At 46.0% G+C, this 24,990-nt stretch overlaps 1 protein-coding gene across 2 annotated transcripts in view; it reads right to left on the bottom strand.

Annotated features, from left to right (window-relative positions):
- CCDC149 (coiled-coil domain containing 149) overlaps positions 1-24,427 on the bottom strand; it is a 106,225-nt gene extending 81,798 nt beyond the window's left edge. For both annotated transcript variants that reach the window (XM_050790697.1, XM_050790698.1), the window contains exon 1: positions 23,857-24,427. In XM_050790697.1, coding sequence (XP_050646654.1) covers positions 23,857-23,919 — 63 coding nt within the window. In that variant the 5' untranslated portion in view covers positions 23,920-24,427. The remainder of the gene's footprint in view (positions 1-23,856) is intronic.
- Positions 24,428-24,990: the final 563 nt, after the last annotated feature.

The following is a 24,990-nucleotide window of genomic DNA, read 5'->3' as shown; positions in this document are numbered from 1 at the left end:
AACATTTCAGCAATTTCAAGTCCATAGCTTAATGATTCTAATGCCATTCTCTAAGAAGGAAGACTTCTTTTTTTTTTTATGATCTATCTTTCTCAGACTCACCATTCGCCTCTCCGGTATTACTTTTGACAGGCAAACTTTGATTATTTGAATGCCCCAGGGGATGTGCTGAAATTTAAGTGAGATTTCAGGTAATTGAAAGAGTTTATGATGTGAACTATGGTAGCTGGGGGGTATGTGAAATTCACTGACAGTCTTGGCTAACCGAAGTTTTGAATAACGAAGGTTTGCCTGAATATCTATTTCAATTCTTTCACTTCTCTTACTTCTCCTTTCCTCCCTCTCACCATCTTCTCAGTCTCTGCATTCTCCACTGACTATACACCTGTCCTTGGCAAGCCTATAAAGATGAGAAGGAAACACATGGAAAAAAGATTGGCTTTTTTCTCGTTGGCCATAAACGGACTAGGAAACTCACTTGCTGAAGATAGCATCTGTTTCTAAAAATCACTGCTTGCCTAGAGTGAATTTGCTCTGTCCCCAGTGCTAGGCTGATCCGACCTTGCCTCAGGCCGAGATGCTGCCAGTGCACCTTGCAGCTCTGGTTTGTTTCAGAGATCATGTATGTATTCAGGATGAAGCACTAAAATTATCCATGCATCTGAAACCCTCTCTTTGCCATCCAGGTTGCCAGGGGCCTGAGATCTGCTGGATACGGGTGACAGGCGGCTTGCATCACCCGCCCTCACATACTGCAATTACACATTATGACATATAACTGTCACATATGGAATGTAACGATAGATTCACTGGTTACTTCATTATAGAATAGTAATTCAATTCAGTTGCAGAGGGCTTTCCTTGTGGGCTTTGTAGCAGTAGAAAGTCAGCAAAGCAGGTACAATATTTTGGTCCGACTGACTTTAAAAGCTGTAAAACTGCTGTGGTTCCTTTTATCTATCTCAAGAGAAATTCTAAAAAAAAACCCTAACACCCCTACTACTGATGAAGCCCAGTGCACTTTTGCTTATTATCAGCTCTTAACTTCTTAGACCTGTTCCCGAACCCTGGCAGGCCAAGGGGACCTGTAATCGTGCTTCCACTTTATAGATGAGGTACTGAGAGGGTTACAGGATGGCATCTGCAGAACTAAACTGATTCCTTGACTGTCCTTTAACAAAAGGGAAACTTAGGAGATACAGACAGGAAGGCATCATTAATAGAAGCAATGTGGCACCTGGACTTTACAATGAAATGATGTGGGTTTTGCCACTATCTCCTACCACGAGGACCACAAGAAGCCGCTCCCCCACTCTGTGCTTCAGTTTTCTTTTCTATAATGATACAAACAGCCAGCAGCATTTGGAAGCCTACTCAGTCCTAACAGATGATTCAGCATTTCATATACATTAATCACTAATCCTCATCGCCACCCCAAAATGTAAACACCATTACCCCCCTTTACAGGTGAGGAAACTAAGGCTCTAAGAGTTTTTTAGGGGAAAAAAAATTATGAAGCTTGTAAGAGGCAAAGGCGGGATTTGAACCCAGGACTGTCCCATGCCCTTTCTGCCACAGCACCCCATTCACTCACAGGAGAGTTGGAAGGATTCTATAAAATTACTCACATGAGAAAAAGCACTCAATAAACTCTAAAGACACCAATCTTATTATCACAGTAATCAAAAGAACTGAGTCTGTCCCATTTGAAGACGGAAAACAATCTCCATTCCTAAATGTGTCGACATATCTTGTCTTCTGAAAAATATGAGTCCCCTGCTGGGATGAACAGTCCCATAAGAGGGCCAGTGTGTTCAAGATGAAGCTTCAACCCAAGATGGACCATGTCTGAGAACAGTCCCTCACTCCCAGCTCGCTGATACTCGAGTCAGGTGCACATACTCTAAAGCAAGGAGGTGTTCCATCCCAGTCTGCCCCAAAAGGCAGTCATCTGCAGACTTGAGATCTTGAAATCAGCCGTGCAAATCCATCACTACTTTAATTATCCAAGTAAATAGAGCTCTTACCACCATCTGCTGAGATTTCAACCAATCATGATCAACACAGTCTTTCTGGATGAGAACCTCAGAGTCATCGCTAAAGGGCCACTTGGGCCCTGAATTTCTGCCTGCAGCACGCAGGCCTACCCAGCCGAGCCCTGTGGCTGGGAGCTGTTTTCTCCCTCTCACTGCACCTTGCTCATATTTTCCTGAGTGCCGTTAACTTGCTCCTGCACTTCATCTTCATCATTTTTGTTTTCTTTCCATCAACTCCAGACACTACTGATTAGTGAGAAACTCTCCTCAACAAGAACTGTCAGTTCAGAACTCAGCCCCCCAGCAAAAAGTCGGGCAGAAATTTATTCTGGGACATGGATGGGTGTACAATCCTGGTGATTCAAATCACTGAAGTTTTCAGAGGACAAACTAAATTGGAAACATTGCTCAAGGTGGGGACTCCATCCAGGTCTGTTTCTCTGGCTGATAACTGTGATGGGCTGATTATGTTAGCAAAAGGCTCCCATGGGTGACCCAAATTAATTATGGCTTTCTGGGAAAATGGCGAAATCTTCACTGGCTGCAGATCACCAGTGGACTGCAAGCCAGTGATGGGCATGATTTGACCTGCTTTTCTTAACAGTCCATTTGAACACCACCATCATCACCTCTGTCATCACTATTGATCAAGAGGACATTTAAATGACAACAAAAATGGGTTGTTTGAACGTTTACTCCCTTGCATGTGCATCTACAAGATCTAATATTAAATAAAAAATTCCTTTGGAGAAGTGCATGTAGACATCACTAATTCAGATAAGCTCAAGGTTTGGGAATCTCACTTTCAATACAGAAAATTTGCCAGGCACAGTGGCTTATGCCTATAATCCCAGCACTTTCGGAGGCCAAGGTGGGAGGAGTGCTTGAGCCCAGGAGTTTGAGACCAGCTCGGGCAGCATAGTGAAACCCCTTCTCTAGGAAATTTTTTTTTTTTTTTTAATTAGCTGGGTGTGGTGGCACACACCTGTAGTCCCAGCTACTTGGGAGGCTGAGGCAGGAGGATCCCTTGAGCCCAGGAAGTTGAGGTTGCAATGAGCCATGATCATGCCACTGGATTCCAGCCTGGGGGAGAGAGTGAGAACCTGTCTCAAAAAAGATAAAAAGGTCAAAAGAAAATTCAGTAGTCATCAGGATCATCATAAAGAGTAGCATCAAAATGGATTGTTAAATATATGTCCAGGCTGACCATTCCAAAAGGAGATGAAATTCAGAGGCAGAGAGACTTAAAAAGATAGAAGGCAGTGGATACTCCCAAGTAAGACCCGGGGTGTGAGTCAGACTTCCCGCTGGATTCCAACTCCCGCCCTATCCCTTCTAGCTGAATGATCTTGGCCAAGGAAATCCATTGCTTGCTGAGCCTAAGATCTTTTATCTGCAAAATAAGGACTATGATAGCACCTACTTCATGGTACTATGGGTTTGCCAAAGGAGTAAATGAGACAACGAAAAGAAGGCTTTTAGCCCAGTAACTGGCACGCAGCTGCCATTTACTTAAGAGCTTATACTCATCATCATTATCCATAATCATCATCTTCCTGGTTAACATCAGCACTGCTTGCTGACCACTCACGTGGAAGGGTACAAAGACTATAGTAGTTAAAACAAGTCCTTGGGAAAGACCTACCAAGCCTGATGGGCTCAGATCCCAGGTATGACCATAGAAGCATCAGCCAAAACACTGATGGCAGGTACTGTTCTGGGCAGTTTTTCACATTAGCCCATTTGATCCTCACAAGGAGGCCCTCTGAGGTAGGTACTATGAGGATCCCCTATATAAAATACTGTCCAGTGAGATGGAAGCAACAGTGTCTGAAACATTTCCTTTCCAATGTTTTAGACTTCTGAAACATTTCCTTTAAGGGAGGGGCACTGTCTTTGTCCATTTTTTCATTGCTATTACAGAATACCAGAGACTGGGTAATTTATTAAGAAAATAAATTTATTTCTCGCAGTTCTGTAGACTGGGAAGTCCAGGAGCATGACACCAGCATCTGCCAATGACTTTCTTGCTACATCATAACACAAATGAGGGAAGGCATCCCATGGTGAGCAAGAACTCAAGACAGAGATAAAAGAGGGCTAATCGCCCTCAATAACAAACCTACTCCCATGATAATGACATTAAATCCATTCATGAGGGCAGAGCCTTCCTGACCTAATGACCTCTTGAATGTGCCATTTAGTAACACGATCACAATGGCAATTAAGTTTCCGTGTAAGTTGTGAAGGGGACATTCAAACCAGAGCAGGTTCACTCTTGCCTATGTCTTCCTCCTTCCTGCCACATAGTGGTCTGCAAAGTGGAAAGCTTCACGCATGGAATGATGAACCAGAAAAATGAAAGGTGGCTGGGTCCTTCACAGATCGTAAGCCTACATGCCAGCCCTAAACTGCCCACCTCCACATTTACTGCACTTCAGAAAAAAATTAAGTTCAATATTATTTAAGCCATTATTATTTCTGGCATTTCATTAAAATTAATCCTAAATAAAATACCAACATACCCAAATAACTGGTATGAGGAAACTGGGCACCCAATATTGTAAGATTTGTAATCCACTTCACAATCAGAACTCTGTGTCACCACTGACAGATGACACCGATTATATGAGACACAAAAGTATGTAAGTACTACATCAGGGCATTATGTAGTCAAGGTTTTAAATAAGAGAATGTTTCCCTTCTAGCACAATCTAAAATACGGACTTTTTTTTTTTTTTTTTTTTTTTTTGAGATGAAGTCTCACTCTGCCGATCAGGCTGGCGGGGAATGGGGCAATCTCAACTCACTGCAACCTCTGCCTCCTGGGTCCAAGTGATTCCCCTGCCTCAGCCTCCCTTAGTAGCTGGGATTACAGGCACCCACCACCACGCCCAGCTAATTTTTGTATTTTTAGTAAAGACATTTGGCCAGGCTGGTCTCAAACTGCTGACCTCAGGTGCTCTGCCCACCTCAACCTCCCAAAGGGCTGAGATTACAGGTGTGAGCCACCACACCAACGCTAAAATACAGACTTCTTAAAAATACCAGGTTGGTTGGTCCACTCATTCACTCATTCATTCCTTCATTCATTCATTTGGTGACACCGTGTTAGAGTAGGAACAATACAGACTTCAGAATCAGAGAAACCTGGAGTTCATATCCCAGCTCTGGCTTTCCTTGCATATTCCCTGATGTTTACTTATCATCTTTTAGCTGCACTGAAAGTCGTATGTCAAGCATCCAGCACAGGACTTAAGCATTAAAAAGTGCTCAATGAATGTTTCCTTTTTTCTTCATATAAGTTCCTGAATTGAAAATTACATTAAAAAATCTTCATGTGGTGCCTGGCACACCGCAAATGGAAACTTAATATAATTTTATTGCCATTAGTAATAATAATAAGAGTAGTGGTAGCAATCAGCATAGTGGTTGTAGTGATAGTGGTAGTAAAATAATCAAAACCTAAACTGAGAGAGGTTGAAGAGAGGCAGGTTTCCAAGTGTGCACAGTTAATGCCTACATAATCAAGACTCAGCTGTTCAGCACTGAGTGGGAGGGTATTTCTGGGAGATGTGTAGAGCTTTTCGCCTCCTTGTTGGTGTCTTCACAAATTCCAGTAATCAAAATAGTCATTTTCCTTCCTCACCAATGTCATCTTAAAAGAACCTCTCTCTAAACCCAGGTGCTTAAATTGTCCAGTGACTTTCTCTCTTCTTTAAGAAGTTGAGGAATGGGAGAAACAAGCACCTTCGTATTTGTTCTCCTGTAAACACCAGAGCAAATGTATGTTTGAAAGGGCATCTCACAACGCATGTTAGGATGTGAGATGCTCTTTCGAACATACACAGCAATGGTTATTAGAATGTTTAGCATAACACACGTATATTCAAAAAAACTAAGCAAGCCACAGAAGGCACAAGTAGGCCTTGAAGAAAAAAAAAATGTCAAAGTCGCTGACACCCCTGCAGCCTGTGCTAGAACCAAATAGAACCCCTCATGCCAGTCATTTAGGCTTTCTGATAGTGGGAAAAAATAGAGTAGGCATTTCTAAAACATAGGCTTAAAGTCCAGTGCAGGCATGGTTTGTCAATATCATGGAATCCCAAGCTGCCGCTCTGGCGATGATGATGATGATGATGATGATGATGACGACGACGACAATGATGGTGATGATGGTGAGTTAATGACATGGAAACTATTCACTACTTATTGCTGATTAGGAATAAGAAGTTATAAAAACAGCATATGGCACTGGAAGTCTGAATAATGGTTGCTTCTGGATGAGGTAGGAGCAACATCTTGGCTCAGAAGAGCATAGGAAGCCTTCTGGGGCGCTGGGAATGCTCTATAACTTGCTCTGGGTGGTGGTTAACGCAGGTGTGTGCACATGTAAAAATGCACTGAGCTGTCCACTTAAAATGTGCGCATCTGCTGTCTACATGTTAGCCTCGATACAAATGAAGTCGTAAAACAGCCTATACTATAAACTCATTTTTAGAAATTAGGGCATGGAAACATGGAATATTACAGCAGTCAGCTCTGGGTAGTCAAATTGTAGGTGGCTTTTTTTTCTTTTATATGTATCTATATTTTCTAAATTTGGAGGGTGCAGTGAATTGACATTGCTCGGTGTTTAAAGTTAAAATCCAGTTACCTAAGGCATTTCTCATCTCTAGGTAACACCTTCACTCATTCACTTTCTTCTCAAACGTGTCCTCATTCACAGGTTCAGGCAGTCTGCGGCAGGCCCCTCATGGCTACCTGAGGAAATTCTCTATAATGGGGATGAAGCAGGCATGGGGTTGGGGAGGTGAGTCCGAGGTATTACTAGATTATCTCACTTTCTTGGAGCCTCTGCTCAGACGGGACTGGGTCACCTGGTACACCCACCTTCAGGCTCCCACAGCAGAGGGGCTACGAGACCGTCCCTTCAGGATGACCTGACCACACTCTTGCGGACTCCTCAGCCCACTGTTGCTCAGTTTCCAGCCTATACTGAAGTCTGGGCAGGAATCTAGAACCAGACCCCAAAAGTCTCCTTTTCAGCTCACATTGGGTTTAGATCAGGTGAGCAGAAGCAGAGATGAGGAAAGTGGTCTTGCAGCATGCAAGGGCTGCCGCCTCTCATCTGGAAGTGAGTGTGCTGGGGGCCTGAATCCAGGGTTCCCAGCACAAACCCGGGGTTCGGCGGGGAAAACATCTGACAGGAAGTTAAAACTGAGCTCCTCTTGCTTGCTTCTTGCTGAGTGACCACAAAGAAGGACGCTGAATTTCTGAGCATTTCACGAACACTCTGAATTACCATGTCTTTATTTACATAATGAGGTCACTACCACCTGCTCAGTCTAACCCACAAGCTTGTTATGAGGGTTCCACAAGGAAATGGGGAGGAAGGTGATGACATCCTGGTGGACTGTGTACCCCAACTTTTGGCAGAGTGCCTGAGACACAGTAAATCCTTGTAAATACCAGTCGAAGAAAGACAAATGTAAAGAATTATTTTTATCATTATTTTTCTTAATAAGAAAACCATAGGGACCAAAGAAATTACGTGACTTCTTTGCATGAGAGTCAACCGTAGGTGGTAAATAACCGTTGGAGCAAGCTTGAATACTAGAGCAGGAGAGAGTTAAAGCCTGGTGGACGTTCAGACACGCTATAATACAGGTCAGATCCCATTATAGAAAGTAGCTCTTTACAACAAATGATTTCCCACCCACAGCCTCTGCCTAGATTTTTTTCAAGCAATATATCTGAGATAATAAAATTCCAGTTTGGAAGGAAGGAAGGTAAAGAAAGGAGGGAGGAAGGAGTTGACTTATAATAAGTTCATAAATCCCTTAGAGCTTATTAAAAGGTGATTTGACTTACTACCTTGAAAAGATCACAATCTATATTTTGAAAGTCATGTCTGTGGGATAAAAATGAATACAAAAGGACTTTGGGGAAAGAAACAGATGATAATGTTGTTCGGACAAAAAAAAAATGAACATCCTTGTGTTAATTCAGTAGTTTTTCAATTTAAGTATTAACTGAGAAACCGTGAGGTTTGTCATCTCTTTTAGGTTTTTCCACTATATGCAGGACATTGTGCCGGTCACAGTGGGAGATTCAAAGATGAATTGGTCAGTTCCTGCACTGGAGTAACTCCAAGCTGGAGGCAAAGCACAAACACATGTAATTCCAACCCACGGCGGCCCGGGAGACATGCGGTCAGAGAGGCATGGCTAGATGTTGTAAGATCACAGAAGGGGAGGAGGGCTTTCAGTCTGGGGGCAAGAGAGTTGTGACTGAAGCTTGACAGAGAAGTAAGAAAAAGGAAGAGAACAAGAGTTCCAGGCAGAGGGCACGGCCTGCTCAAAGGCTGGGTGTGTGGAAGCATGGGCTTCAGACAGAAATGGAAGTGGTTGTTTTCCAAGAGTGCAGGATGTGTGGAAAGGAGAAAGTAAAAATAAGGCTGGAAAGTTTGGTTTGGACGAAAGTAAGAAAGGCCTTAAATGACAGCAGAGTTTGGGCCAACATGAGAGCTGACGAGAGCTATGGAGGTCTGTGAGTGAGGAAGGGTCATGGTTAGAGTTTTGCTTCCAGGGACTTGATCAGGCAGTAATTAATGCAATGGAAAGGTACAAGGAGACACAGGAGGTAGGGAGGCTGCTGGGGAGGCCCGCAAAAATCCCAGAGAGAGGTTGCTATGAGTTCTTTGTGAGCAATTGCAGTCTTCTTTCCTAAGCACTGAAATCAGCTTAATAAAAGGCTTATTCAAACTCCAGCAAATCAGCAAAGGAGAGTGGCCAACAGATGCTCTGAAGGCCAGAGAGGGGTATGAATGAAGAGGGAAGAACAATTTGGGCATGAGTTTGGACTTGGACACAATAAGAGGCATATGAAGTCAGAAGGTAACTAGGAGGTTCTCAGAAGAGGCCGTGGAAATGGCAGCTGCCCAGGCTTGACTGAGCAGCCTGCATGCACGCTGCAAAGTCTGGCAAAGCCAGAGACTCTTGGGAAGGAAGAAGAGGTTACAGATTGACCCCAGCAGCACTCACCAGGTTGGAGCAAATTAAAAAGCAAATTGGAACTGGCTAGTGAGAGAGAGTCCCATCCCTGCCATCTCCAATACTGCCTTGGTCATGGGGTCTGCAGATGGCAGAGCAAGCAGGCACAGCAATCTGCGCCCCATCAATATGATTTTTCCACGGCATCATGTTGACAGCCAGCAGCTGACACATCACCTCTCTCTGCAGGAGCATCTCTGAAGCCCTGGGGAAGGGTTTTCCCAAAGCCCAGGCAAGGATAGGAGCATCGCCTCATCTGGAGAGGGCTGGGGGCTTTAAAACACACTTTCACATATATCATCTCACTTTATCATCATCTTAACCAAGAGACATCCTCACTGTATGAAGTCCAGAGAAAACGAGTTATTGGAGAAGTCAGGAGATTTGCTCAAAACCAGGTAGCTACTTACTGGTGGAGCTTGGTGACGTACAAAACCCATTGCAACTTGAGCCTGGAAGCTGGCCAGGACATTGGGCATGCTCTGGGGCACTTCAGACACTCCCAGCTCCCTTAGGGCCATGACTGGTCTGGGGGAGAGACTGGAAGTGGGGCACACCAGCAAGGTTGGCTTCAAAGAGAACCCTGGAAATGACAAGGTTAACTGCCTTTCCTTCTTATTCCCTCCCTTCTACAAGCTACTGCTAAGTGTCTATCCTGTGCCTAGTATTGTGCTAGACATTGGTGACCACCCACCACTCTGAGAGCCCCCATCCTCAGGAACCCAGTTACTCTGCCAACAATCCCCCATACCATCTTCCCACATGTCATGTACCATTCATTGCCTAACCTCTTGCGGCCTAAGGGAAGTGGGAGACCCAAAGGGAGTCTGTGACATTTGAGCTGGGCTTTAATATATGAGTAGGATGTCACCTTTGGACATAAGCAAGCCTTAGAGATGCTATAGGGCATGGAATGATCTGGCCAGAGTCAGGAGTACTATGAAGGGTAGGGGAGGTGGTGGAAATAAGGGATACAGGAGTTACCAGAGATGGGGAGTGGGAAAGGCCCTTGGAGGCCAACTGAGGGATACGGCCTTCACTCTGTAGTCCCTAGAAAGCCATCAGAGAGCTCTCAGCAGTAGAGCGGTAAAATCATTTCTATGCTTAGATGATGACTCTAGTAACTGCATGGAGGAAAGATGGTCCTAGAAGATATTCCAGGGAGAGGGGTTGAGAATCTGGCCACAGTGAAAGAGTGGGAATGGCGACATGGATGCCCTATTTAAGGACTTGTTCAAAAGCCAGAAAGATGGATCTTAATGAATAAGAATTAGAATCGGGTTGGGAGGTGTAAGTTGGGAAGAAGAATCAAGGTAGACTTCACAGCGATACCATTGAGGCGGGATAGAAAGAGGAAAGAGAGACAGGAAAGGTGTAATATAGAAGGAGCAGGAGTTCCACTGAGGGCACACTGAGTAAGGTGTTTAGTTCCTGGGGACATGGCCAGTAGCCACATGGAGGGATGCAGAAGCCCAGCGTGTAAGAAAAGAAGAGGAGGCTGCCTGGAGTCAGAGGCTGCACAGCCAGCAATCGAGTCCTAAAGAAAGACCACTGGGTGTGGTAGTTAGGAGGCTGGTCTTAGGCAACCCTGGCAAGAGCATTATCAGGGACAATGAAGCTGTGAACGGGAGACCTAAGTGAGCTGAAAGTGGATAAGGGCAAAGGGACAGACAGACACAGGCTCCTGTGCTCTCCCCAAGCCCCATCCCTGTCCAGTCCCTCACATACACTCCTGGCAGATCAGTTCCCTCCCCAATGCATCCAGGCAACTTCTTCTACTCAAAGGAGACTATTGTGCCATTGTTCACCTCCAGAATGAATGCCATACTCAGGACCCTCGCGCCCTCTATACAGTTAACAGGGCATTTGAGGCCTGCCTAACAAACACCCGATGCCCCACTATGTGTCCCCACCAGAGACCAGATGATCTGGGATTTCCCCCAATAAGTCTTGCATTTTGCTACATCTGCACCATTGCCATCTCCATTCCTTCTGTCTAGAACACCCTTCCTTTACATCTCCATTTGCTGAAATTCTGCCCAACCTTCCTGGCCAAGGTGCCACCTCCATTAAGAACCCTCCTCAATCCTCCAATCTAAATTAGCCTCCCCTTAACCTGAAGAATGCTTATCACAATGTACATCACAGCGTAGTGACCTCATCCCCATTCTCTATCACCACTGGACAGTAAACTCCTTGAAGGCAACTGTCATATGCAGAAGGCTCTGCCCATAGTAATGCTCACTATATAACCAGCACATTGAATGCTGACCTTTTCCTCTGCTAGACATCCTGTCCCACTGACATATGAGGGCTGTCCTTCACTCCTCCTTCACATCAACCAGCCAACTCACTACAATGGTGGCTCTCTCCTGACATCGCTGACCTCTACCTTTGTGCCTGCCATTAACAGAGCTATAGGTGGGCAGGCACATGCATGAGCTACTTTCCCTAAATGAGGATGTGAGATCAAAGTAGAGGCTCTGCAAATGGGCCAGAACCAGGTTGGTTCTGTATTCTGTATCAGTGCCCTGCCTCAGGACCTGCACACCTGAGCCACTGCATGATACACATCATTCCAGAATTCCTGTCTCCTGCCCCAACATAGATGACCACAGTCCTTCCTCTAAGGAGCTTGTCAACTTATACAGGAGTTAATATCTACACAGAGACAAGGCTTCTCTCTTTCTTAGGTAGCGAGTGAGTGTGAAAGGATCAGTTTAAGCCAAGCCACATAAGGCAACAGGACGAAGAGCTCACTTCAAGATTGGCATCATGGAGGATTTTAGGAGGGATGTGGGTTTCCACCCCACCTTAAAGAACTGGTGAAGGCTGTGGTCAGAGAAGAAGTGGGAGGCCCACCTGGAAGAGGTCAGGGTGTGAGACAAAGGTGGGGGAGCCAGAATACATGGCAGATTATTTTGACTGAAGCAGCCAGCTTATGTGGGGAGCAATGAGACAGAGGCAGAAAGATAGGTCAAGGCCAGCATGAAGAGCCTCGAACACCAGGTGATGGGGAACTACCGCTGAAGCTTTCTGAGTAAGAGGACGTTGCGAAAAATGTTTTTTCTTAAAGGTGGTTTAATTGGCTAGCTGTACAGAGGATAAGCAGACTTGAAGAAAATCTGATACCCTGAACAGTATTAGGGTGCTTGTTGCAATAAAATAGCTTCAGATAATGAAGAGAGTGGACCAGATAGAGGTGAAAGTGGAAAGACTTCAAAGTAAAAATCAACCAAAGGTTTGTGTTCTCTGGGAACCAGGTCTCCCCTACTACTGGCACCATTCTGCCTGATGGGCCAGAGACAGGTGCAGACTCTCAAACTTAAGCAACTTTTCTGCCAGGAGGTACCAAAGCCCCAGTATGGTTTTATGGGTGGAAAACCAGGCAGTGAGTAATAAATGTCATTCATTCTGGTCATTTTCATTCAGGGACTGGCCAAAGTCCTCTTCTCATCTTCAGCCAATGTATTTTATTCAATGTGAAACTCACTATATTAATTTTTTTTAACATAATGAGAGTGGAAATTGTCAATTTTAGGAGCACATATGCGAATTTCCCTGCACAGGAGAGAACATGAATCCCATCAGTTAAAAATAGCAGTTGAGCTCACTTTCCCCCACACACTAATTTTAATAAACTTACTCTGAAATTAGCCTGCCACTATGAAGATAGCTGCTCATCGAAAATGTTCCCAGTAAGCACTAATCTTGCTTCTCAAGAGCTCAAGTACTCCCAGGAAACTCTGAATGATGCACAGTTCTGAAGAGAACCCATGCTCTTCTCACCAGACTCATATCCCCTAACCTCCTGTGACTTCCAGTACCACCACCCTCCAGCCATGCAGCAAGGGCCATCTTGGACTCATTCTATTCCATCTCTCCAATTCTGCTAGCCATGATTTGCTGTAGGGGTCTTCCTTTAGAATGTTTCCCATAGCCATCCCTTTTTCTCTATCCCCACCAATGCTGTAACCCCTTAACACCTCATTCATTCAAACATCCAAGCATTCATACATTCCACGTGTATGGAGTACCTGCAATGGGCAAAGTACAGTGCTAAGTGCTAAAGTTACATATGGTCCCTACTCTCAAAGATTTCAAGATCTTTTGGGTTCAGAGGAGAGACAGATAAGTCAAGGGTTAGGTTGAAAACTACATGATAAGTGGTAGGACTTAGGTGCAATGGAAATAATTGAGAACGTTGATGGTGACAGAAAAGGCTAGATTACTGGTATCTCTTCCTAAATTGTCCTTCCCTGATTCCTGGCAGGGTCACCAAATTAGTTTTTATATCATCACAGCCTGACATAGTACCTTGCAGACAGTACAGCCTCAGTAACTGAATTCAGTGGAAACCAACCTATCCCAAGTATTTTCATCAATTTGTACTCCAGTTAACAAAAGCGTTCAGTGCCTCCCCATTACCAGCTATATCAGGGCACATCCTGCAGCCTGGCTTTTGAAGTCATTCACCATCTGGTCCTCTCTGGTTATCCAATCTCATTTTCTGCTCTACCTCAACCCAGAGATTTCTGCCTTTATCTGGAGCATCTCTGCAAAGGCCACCAACTCAGCCCAGTGCTCATGCCTGCTCATGATCTCCCTTGCCCTCTTCAACCAAAGGGAAGGGACTCAGTTAAAGCTCAACTTCTAAGAAGCTTTTCCCCACTCCATGAAGCCTCGCCAACTGCCTACATTAGTGTCTCAGATCTATTGCTCACTATTGTGCATGGTGTTTTTATCTAATAATAACAGCTAATAAGAACAAGTATTTTAAGCCAGGCGCAGTGGCTCACACCTGTAATCCCAGCAGTTGGAGGCTGAGACCGATGGATTGCCTTGAGCTCAGGAATATGAGACCTGGCCTGGACGACAAGGTGAAGCCCTGTCTCTCCAAAAAATAGAAAAATTAGCCAGGAATTGGTGGCTCATGCCTGTAGTCTTAGCTACTCAGGAGGCTGAGACTGGAGAATCACTTGAGCCTGGGAAGCAGAGGTTGCAGTGGGCCGAGACTGTGCCATTGCACTCCAGCCTAGGCGACAGAGTGAGACCCTATCTCAAAAAAAAAAAAAAAAAAAAAAAAAAAAGAGCATTTTAAAATATTAACTGACAGCCTATCTTCCCACCTTGCTTCCATTTCCTGCAACCCTTACCCTAATTCTCCCCCACATCTCTCTCTCCCTTTTTAAGAAGCCAGACATTCCGTCTTTACATCTAAGAAAGGCACAGCCCAGCAGAACACAGGTAACAACTGACTGGCTTTTCCATGTTGAGGGCCTGCTCCTGAAGATACGAGGGTGCAGTTGAGTCTCTCCAGTGGTGCCCTCAACCATAACTCCTCAAAAGACTAGAAAGGATCTTCCAAGTCGAGAAAAGGGCAGAATCCGAGTACAAAGGAGAGCCTGGTTATCAGTCTCCAAGGAGGAACACTGGGCTTGGCCCAATCAGCCTGGGGTCGAGAGGGCAGAGCAAGGACTCGGGGCTGAAATTTGGGGGGCACAGCTAGTTTTGATGGAAACCTGATGAGCTCTGGAATTGGAGAGATAAGGACTAAAGCTCTCTGTAGCAATGGCTGTTTAAAATATCCATTCACCTCCTTTCGAAAAATATTGAGTTTACTGAGGTATAATTTGGAGAAAATTTCATCCCTTCTAGGTGTAAGGTTCCATGAACTTCAACAAGCTTACACAGTCATATAACCGTCATCACAATTGAGACAGAATACATCCATAAATCCAAAAGATTCCCTCATGTTTCTCTGCAGCCAATTTCCTCACTGTACCTTCAGGCTCTGGCAATCACCGATTAGTTTTCTGTCTTTTTAATTTTTAGTTTTGTTTGTTTGTTTTGGTTTTTGGTTTTTTTTTTTTTTTTTTTTTTTTTTTTTTTTGAGATGGAGTTTCGCTCTTGTTGTCCAGGCTGGGGTGCAGTGGCACGGTCTGGGCTCACTGCAACCTCCGCCTCCTAGGTTCAAGCGATTCTCCTGCCTCAGCCTCCTGGGTAGCTGGGATTACAGGCGCATGCCACCACACCCGGCTAATTTTGTATTTTTAGTAGAGATGAGTTTCACCACGTTGGCCAGGCTGGTCTCAAACTTCTGACCCCTGGTGATCCCCCTGCCTTGGCCTCCCAAAGTGGTGGGATTACAGGTGTGAGCCACCATGCCTGGCCTTAATTTTTACTTTTCAAAAATTTCATGTATACCTTGATTGTGGTGATGGTTACACCAGTGTATGCACACATCCAAACTCATCAAATTGTACACCTAAAATATGTGCACATTTTAATATATTAATTATACCTTAATAAAGGTGTTTTTAGAAAGATATAAGACAGCATTAATTCATGAGTACAAAATAGTCACTCATCACAGATGTTAAAACTATCAGCTTTTACCCTGTACCATGTACCCTGTAACCCACTTCCCCCAAATGAGTTATTTGGTTGTGGCTGCTCTGGGCACACTGCCTATGGGGTAGCCCTGCTCCACAAGGAGCAGTACCTCTGCTGCTAAAATAATTATTTTTTAAAACAAAGTTTTTTGGTTGTATACTGTTTGAGTTACATACATAGATGTGCAGACAGGTGTGGACATGTGTCCTCATTTCTCTTCGACCCTACCTAGGAGAAGGATTGCTGGGTTGTTTGGTTAAGTGTATGTTTGACTTTAAAAGAAACTGCAAACCTTTTCAGAAGTGACTTTACTATTTTACATTTCCTCCAGCAATATATGAGACTTCTAGTTGCTCTGCGCCCCTGTCAGCCCTTAGATGATGAGTTTTGTAATTTGTTGCTTTTCCATTCTAATAGGTATGTTGTGGTATCTCACTGTGGTTTCCATTTACATTTCCCTAATGACTAAGGATGCTGAGCCTCTACTCATTGCTTATTTGCCATCCCTCTTCTTCGGTGCAGGGTTTACTTAATTCTTTTGTTCATTAAAAAATTCAGATTGTTTCTTTGTTTCCGTTCATTTGTTTGTTTGTTTGTTTGTTTGTTTTGAAATGGAGTCTTACTCTGTTGCCCAGGCTGGAGTGCACTGGTGTGATCTCAGCTCACTGCAACCTCCGCCTCTGAGGTTCAAGCGATTCTCCTGCCTCAGTCTCCCGAACAGCTGGGATTACAGGTGCATGCCACCACGCCTGGCTAATTTTTGTATTTTTAGTAGAGACAGGGTTTCACCATGTTGGTCAGACTGGTCTCGAACTCCTGACCTCATGATCCACCCGCCTCGGCCTCCCAAACTGCTGGGATTACAGGAGCGAGCCACCGTGCCCGGCCTTTCTTCTTATTTAGTGAGAGTTCCTTTTATATTCTGGATACAAGATGTGTGTTCTGCACATATTTTCTCCCAGTCTGTGACTCTTTATTGCTTTAACAGAGTCCTCCAAAGAGAATAACTTTTTAACTTTGATATGTCAACCTACTCATTTTTTTTTTGATAACTTATCTTTTCCATGTCCTATATATTCTTCTTTGTTTCTTTTTTTTTTCTTTCTTTTGTGAGATAAAGTTTTGCTTTTGTTGCCCAGGCTGGAGCGCAGTGGCACAATCTCTGCTCATTGAAACCTCCACCTCCCGGGTTCAAGTGATTCTCCTGCCTCAGCCTCCTGGGTAGCTGGGACTATAGGCGCGCGCCACCACGGCCAGCTAATTTTTGTATTTTTAGTAGAGACGGGGTTTTGCCATGTTGGCCAGGCTCCTGACCTTAGGTGATCCACCTGCCTTGGCCTCCCAAAGTGCTGGCATTACAGGTGTGAGCCACGGTGCCTAGCCTACTCTTATTTCTTAATAGGACACAAAAGTTAACATGGGCACATTCTGCTAAAGACTACATTTATAGCCTCTCTTACAGCTAGGAGTGGCCGTATGACTATGCTCAGACCAATGGGATGTGAGCAGATGTGATATGTACAATTCTCCACTCATCCCTAATTAAAGAAAAGCCCCTTGCCCTGGAGTTCCCCCTTCTCTCTTTTCCCATGGGCTGGGACACAAATGTGGCAGCAACAAGCTTCAGCCACACAGATGAGGACCATATCCTAATCATGGAGCAACAAGATAAATCTGAATTCTTAGATGACTCACGGAGCAGGGCCGCCCTCCATGCCTGAACCACCACACTCACATGAAAGAGACACAACTGTCTTACCTTATTTAAACCACTCTATTTTGGAGGCAGGTATATTTCTTACAGTGGCTTAGACTTTACCCTAACAAATACACCCTTATTTCTTAGGAAGTGAAAACTAATCCCCAATTCCCTGGACTCAGCCTTGGTGTTGTGACATGCTGTGTGCACAACAGTTTCCCAAAGTTTCCCATAGCCCCAGGGTGATTTGAGGGCAGCATAATAATTTAGCCCTATAGTAACTCAGGGGCAGCAGAACAAAGTTTTTATTTTATTTTATTTTATTTTATGACAGAGTTTCACCCTTGTCGCTCAGGCAGGAGTGCAGTGGCACAATCTTGGCTTACTGCAACCTCTGCTTCCTGGGTTCAAGCAATTCTCCTGTCTCACCCTCCCAAGTATCTGGGATTACAAGCACGTGCCACTACACTCAGCTAATTTTTGCATTTTTAGTAGAGACGGGGGTTTTGGCCGGGCTGGTCTTGAACTCCTGATCTCAGGTGATACGCCTGCCTCAACCTCCCAAAGTGCTGGGATTACAGGCATGAGCCACCGTGCCCAATTTAAAATAAAATTTTAAAATTTATTCAAATTTTAAAAATGAATAAAACTTGCCCCACCTTGGGCAAGACAGCAAAGTTCACCATGCCCAGAACATTAAAAAGCAGTTCATCATTGTTCCTCATTCACCCAAAAGTAGCATGGACGTGGTGCAGACAGCCAGAAGACCAGAGGACATCTGAAGGGGTATGAGAGATGACACGACAGTGACCTAGAGTGACCAAGGGCAAGATACTAGACTAAATTAGGAGCCTGTGGATAGATAAAAACAGCCCACCCCAGCACCTCAGCCAATGACTTAGCCTTAGTCTTAGTATTTCATAAGTCCCCTAGAATTAAAATACAAATTCAGGGAAAGGGAGTGGTGTGGCTTCATATGCAGATTACATTTTCACTACTCAAACAACAAAAACTTGTAATCAAAATTAAGGCATTATAGCAAATTATAGTTTTCACAAACCAGAGTTTCTGTCGTGAGGTTCACGCTCACTATTCTACCACTGCCTTGCCTGGCAGAGGCCTATGTACTCACAAGCATTATTTCATTTGATCCTCACAATTAGGATCACCTATGAGGTAGGTACTTTTTTTACCCTATTTAAAGACAAGAAAAATGAGGCTCAGAGAAGTTACATGGTGCAGTCATTCCCTCAACACTCATTCTCCCTCTTCTGGAAAGAAGCCCCCCAATTTTACTTGGGGATCTACCCTAGCTCCACTCACAGTCCATGTATCCTGGGGCAGGGCTCCAAACACAATTCCGGGCCTAAAACAATCAGATCACTAACCACCTGAGCGATTTCTTGCAGGATAGGTGAGTGATCTAAGTGGGTTTAAATGGAGCATCCCAGGGTTTCACAGGATCTGCTGGAGAAGGGTCTCGTCTTCCCCTCTGGACTTGAACTTGAGAGGAAGGGAGGCTGAGACTAAAGCCAGGCAGCAAGCAGACTCAAAGATGGAGAGAAACTGTCTTAGTGTTGAATCAGCCGAAAGCCATCCCTAGCATGGAATTATTAGTCATATTAGTTATATTCACTTCCAAGGGCTGCCATAACAAATTATCACAAACCGGGGGACTTAAAACAACAGAATTCAACTGTTGCACAGTCCTGGGGGTTAGAGTCCAAAATGAAGGTGTTGGCAGGACCGTGTTCCCCAGTGAGGCTCTCGGGGAGGATTCTTCCTTGCCTCGTCCTAGTTTCTGGTGGTCGCCAGCAATCTTTGGCTTTCCTTGGCTTGCAGCTGCATGACTCCAGTTTCTGCCTCTGTTGTCACATGCCTTCTTCCGTCTGTGTCTTCACATTTTCTTCTCTTTGTGCATCTCTGTGGCCAAATTTGCCTCTTCTGATAAGAACACCAGGTCATTGGATTAGAGCCCACCCAAGATGACCTCATCATAACTTGATTACATCTGCAAAGACCCTACTTCCAAATAAGGTCATATTCACAGGTGTTTGTGTAGTGGCAGTTGAGGGGAGGGTGTTAGGACTTGAACACATTCTTTTGGGGACACAATACAACCTACAATATCAGCCAATAAATTGCCTCTAAGCTTATCCACTTTGGTTTGGGTTTTTGATCTTTCATACCAAGAAAAAGGCAGGGCCAGGACTTACCCCCAGGTCTCTTATTATCTTCAGAGTCAAAGTCAACAACTGAAACCCAAAGCTGGATCTTTACCTTAATTAACCACAGAGCTGGTCTCTATACCTATTCAACCTCTCCTTTCCAAATATCAGTGGCTAGGCCAGGCACAGTGGCTCATGCCTATAATCCCTGCACTTTGGGAGGCTGAGGCAGGAGGATTCCTTGAAGCCAGGAGCTCCTGATCAGCCTGGGCAACATAGTGAGACCCTATCTCTATAAAAAAAAAAAAAATTGGCTGGGCATGGTGGCACGTGCCTGTAACCCCAGCTACTCAGAAGGCTGAAGCAGGAGAATCCCTCGGGCCCAGGAGATGGAGCTGAAGTGAGCCATGATCGCACCACTGCACTCCAGCCTGGGCAACAGAGTGAGACCTCATCTCTAAAGCAACAACAACAAAAACCAAAAATCAGTCTCTACTTTGGGTGGAGGCCCACGGTTAACTGTCTTCTGCCTCCTGGCTCCTGTACACAACATGCTCAAGGAATAGGAGATTGATTGCTATCTAACCAAAATTCAAACAGTGAAATGGAATTATGTATAGTTTATCATAGAGTGGTGGGCTGAGCAATGACCAGGATTTTTATCTTGGAAATAAAAAGTTATTGATTGCCTGCACAGCTGTACTTCAAGATGTCTCCAATTTTGAAAGCTTACCTCAGGTGGCAATAAGAATATCTGCCCCTCCCCAGACATTTAATTTCCAAAACAGAACCCGGCCATGCTTCTTTCACATGCATGGGTGTGTTTACTTCAGGGCCTGAGAAAAGGCTGTAATTTCAGCTTATTATACCAAATATATGAAAATAAAACTGATCTCTGTAGGATCGTTTTAAATGAAAACTGCTTCCTCGAGGCAAGTGGAGGAAGCAAACTGATTGAAAGAGAGGACAGGGCTCTGGGCAGGTGATGATGAGGTGAAACAGAGGTGATGGAGAGAGGATCCAGGGTGGGAGGCAGCACCCAGGACTTCTGCAGAAATAAATGCAAGTCCACGAAAATCCCATGTAGTGTAGATTAGTTGTGCAGTGATGTCTTCCTTAGGTCCTTCTGCCAGGTCCCCAAATCACTTTGTAACACCACAGCTGCTGAGCACACTCTTCCCTGAATCTCACCTGGCTGGTACCAGACCCAGTCACACCCATGGAACCCCCGCCAGCCAAACCTGACTGGGCAGGGGAATCACCTGGGCAGCTCAGCTTGTAAGAAAGGCAGATCGGGGGCTCTTCCCCCAGGCACTTTTGAGCAGTAGGTGTATTAGTTTCCTGTGGCTGCTTGATATGGTTTGGCTCTGTGTCCCCACCCAAATCTCATCTTGAATTGTATTCCCATAACTCCCACGTGTTGTGGGAGGGACCTGGTGGGAGATAATTGAATCATGGGGCTAGTTTCCTCCATAATGTTCTCCTGATAGTGAATAAGTCTCATGAGATCTGATGGTTTTATAAAGAGGAGTTCTCCTGCGCAAGCTCGCTCTCTTTGCCTGCTGCCATCCATGTAAGATGTGACTTGCTCCTCCTTGCCTTCCAGCATGATTCTGGGGCCTCCCCAGCCATCTGGAACGGTAAGCCCATGAAACCTCTCTTTCTTTTGTAAATCACCCAGTCTCGGGTATGTCTTTATAAGCAGCATGAAAACGGACTAATACATTGCTGTAACAAATGATCACAAATGGGGTGGCTTAAAACAACAGAAGCATAGTCACTCACAGTTACAGAGACCAGAAATCCAAAATCAAGGTGTCAGCTGTTGTCTTTTTCTGGGGACTTTGAGGGATAATCTGCCTCTTCCAGCTTCTGGGGGCTGCCAGCGATCTTTGGCATGCCTTGCCATGTGGCTGCATCACTCCAATCTCTACCTCTGTCTTCACATGGTCTTCCTTTCATGTATCTCCATCTTCCCATAGCCTGCTCCCTTGTGTGTCTGCAGCTTAAATCTCTGTCCTTTCTCTTCTAACATACCAGTCATTAGATTTAGGACCTACCCTAAATCCAGGGTGATCTCATCCAAAGATCCTTAACTTGATCATATCTTCCCTATTTCCAAATAAAGTCACATTCGCACCTACTGGGGTTAGTTCCCAGATGCATCTATGGCAGGCAGGGGGTGGGGGGCAGGCGGGGTACATAATTCAATTCACTACAATAAATTTGGGAGAGACCCATAAACTTGAATTTTTCACAGGCACCCAAAATGACTCTGATGCAGCTGATCTGTAGGCCATACTCTAAGAAACAGCGATCCAGTTGCTGGGGACTCAAAGTTGAATCAGACATGGTCTCCTTCCTTGAGGAGCCTACCATCTAGCAGAAGATACAGACAGATGAATAATGATTAAAATAGAAAGTGTGGCCTAGCGAGGCTCAGACAAGCCAAGGCTCAAGCAAGGAGTCCAACAGACCAGGATTCAAATCCTGCCTCTTCCACTTACCAGAGGTGAGGCTCTGAGCAAGTTCCTTAGCCTGTCTGAGCCACTGTTTCCTTATCTGTAAAATAAGAAAGAATTCCTACCTTATGTCATTATGAGTATGAGGCCATGTAAAATGCTTAATATGAAGGATGCACTCAAGAAATAGTCATTAGTTATTATTAAGGTGGGAAGTAAGACCCATTTTCACCTCCCCCATGGCCCCTGGCTATGTGTTCACCTCATGTTTGTGAAGTTAAGGAGGCGTTACTCTGGAGAAACTCTGCTGGGATGCGCAGGCAAACTCCTGAAGGACCTACTTCAGGATTCACTGACTTATTCAACAAGCATTTTTTGAGCACCTGATGCATACAGAGCTCAGTGTATAGGCCCTGGAAATAAAGAGCCAAACAAAGCACACAGTCTAGTGAGGAAACCCATTATTGTTACAATAATGCAGTCAGTGCAAGGTGGAGGTAAGCCCAACCCACTGAGGGGCACCCCTGCCATTTAGCACTTGAAGTCATTCCATCCTTTAGTTCACTCTTACTGTCTATGGTGTGACCTTCCTCACAGACTATATCATGAAATCCCCAGGAGTTCTTTGAGGGTAGGGGAGTTGTCTTATCCACCACTGAATCCCAAGCACCTCACAATGTACCTGACTCCTAACAGGCACCTGATATGCAATTGTTGCAGTAGTGAAGATTCTGCTGCTATTTAAGGGCCTAACACCGGACTTCTAAGAAGAACTACCTCCAGCTCCTTGACTACTAAGTATGATTCTTGATGGGACCAGAAACAAGGTCCCCAGAGGATCTGTCCCTTGACATAAAGCCTGTCAGTTTGAGAAGATGGAGCCAGGCTGCAATACAATGGATCATAACACCAGACAGGAGAGCTTTCATCTACTAGACCAACGCCGAGCAAACTAAACTAGGGCAGAAGCTACCGCATGTCATTCCTCTTCAGAAACACAACGCTCTGCACACACTGGGCATGAAGCACTATTATCAGACTGACCTGGAGACCCAGAAAACGATGAAAGGAGTGAGACAGTAGAGGGTTTCCCTTCCCATACCCTACAAGGGAAAGATAAGAGCAAACTGATACACTCCGCATTGTGTGCACAGGATTAAAGAAAAGGAAGCCCCAAGTTGGCCTTGGGCTGGAGCTTGGTTTTCAGAAGGGAGAAATTCCCTGGCATGGGTAAGTAACACCAGGAACTGCCCCCACAAATGGTGGCAAATCAGGGCAACTTACCTGCGAGAGGAAGACATCCGCGTTCCCTCTCACCTGGAGAGGCCAGCAGCTTCTCTTAGCGGGGACTGAAGAGCACATAGCATAGGAGGCTGAAAGCGGACCCCCAGGGTATGTTTATGACAAAAGAGTCTCAGGGCAGGGGGACACGTTGTTCTGTGCTTCCACAAATCGAATCACTTCTGCACCTGTGTTTCACTTTTTTGATAAATGCCCCTCCCCACCTTACACATGGTAGGCCTGCAGTAAACACGTGTTGACTGAATTGAGCAAGTGAATGAGTGAACGGCTGCGACGGACCCCCGAACTCCCCCAACTCGAACCACCGAATTCCACCTGGCCCAGGTGCCACCCCAGGGCTCGGATTCTACCCCAAGGCACCACCTTCCCGTTTCAGTCCCAGGCGTCCAATGGTTTGGCTCCACAACAGTCGCGAGCAGGCAGGCAGGTGGGGCTTGGCACCTTCTCCTCCCGGATCCCAGGGCTTCAGCCTCCAATCCAGGGCCAACCCCTGCCTGGGGGGAAGGCCCCTCCCCAAAGGCTGACACCAGATGGCGCGGAAGAAAGTGGCGCCCGCGCAGACCCGAAAGTGCGGGAGGAGCGGCGCACCTGGCGGGGTCGCGCGGGGGCGGCAGCCGCGGCCGCTTGGGGTGCGCGCCCCCCGCTAGTCCCTCCCCTCTCTGTCTCTCTCGGGGCGCTGGCCCGGAACGGCGGCCGCTCGGCCCGGCCCATCCCGCCTGGCCGGCGCCGAGGCCTCACCTCGCTCACCAGCCCCTGCCAGTCGCTCTCGGTCCGGTCGCCGTTCATGGTCTCCTCCTCCATGCGCGGGCCGGCCTCCTGGACCCCCGCCTCCTCCTCCTTCTCCTCCTCCTCCGCCTCCTCGCGGCGTCACCGCCGCCGCCTCCGCTGCCCGGGCCCCGCGCGGCCCCGAGAGGGCCCGGCGCCTCTGAGCCGCTGCGCCGCCGCCTCCCGCGGCCGCCCGCGCTGTTGACTCCACGTCAGCCTCCGCGGGAGGAAAGGGAGGAGGGGCGCGGCCGCTGGGGCAGCAGACACAGCCCGGGCCGCAGCCGAGCCCCGCCGGGCCCGCCCTGCGTCCTCCGCCCACGAGCCCCGCTCCCTCAGCCCCGCGACCCCGGGCTCCGCGCCCCCTGCCCGGCCTCTAGGCAAGGGGAAGCCGGGGTCTCAGCCTACAGGTCACATCGGACCCGTCAGCGCTCTGCGCGGAAGGCGGGCCCCACGGGCAGTCCTGTGTCCCCCGCAAGAAACAAATCCCCAAATCCAGTCCTCCTCCGACCACCATCACGACTCCCACCCGTAGAATGAAAGCTCCCCGAGGGCAGGGGTTTTCTAGGTTCGTAGATGCGCCTTTGGCAATCCTGGCCCATAGGAGATGCTCTACAAATATTTGTTGAACGAATGTTTGTTGAATGCGAGAATGAATGAACCACGTTTTATTATATACTTAGCATTGTTTTTTAAACTATTAATGTTTGCTTATATTTACTTTTTTAACGGTTCAGCTGTCATAAATAGAAAGCAAATGTAAAAATTGAAAATAAAGCATTGTTCAATTGTGAATAGGGCCAAAAACTCTGAGGGAGATGGTTAGCATGGGTTGGGAGAGGAGTCAAAGACAAATTGGCACTGGTGGCATTCTATGGCTCGTGCCTTAATCCCAGCACCTTGGGAGGTTGAGGCAGGAGGATCCCTTGAGGGCAGGAGTTCAAGACCACCTGGGCAACAAAGCGAGACACCCCCTCTTTAAAACAATAAAATAATTAGCAAAAAGGGAAGACATTGGCATGAAGCTGAGATTTCTCCTAAGAGGAACGACTGAAACAGAATGACAGAGGGAAGGTGTATCTCACACATAAGTCAATTGTATTCAGTGTG

This window comes from Macaca thibetana, chromosome 5 (assembly GCF_024542745.1).
Source record: "Macaca thibetana thibetana isolate TM-01 chromosome 5, ASM2454274v1, whole genome shotgun sequence".
Lineage (NCBI taxonomy): Eukaryota > Metazoa > Chordata > Mammalia > Primates > Cercopithecidae > Macaca > Macaca thibetana.
This window is presented reverse-complemented; position numbering and strand designations above follow the sequence as displayed.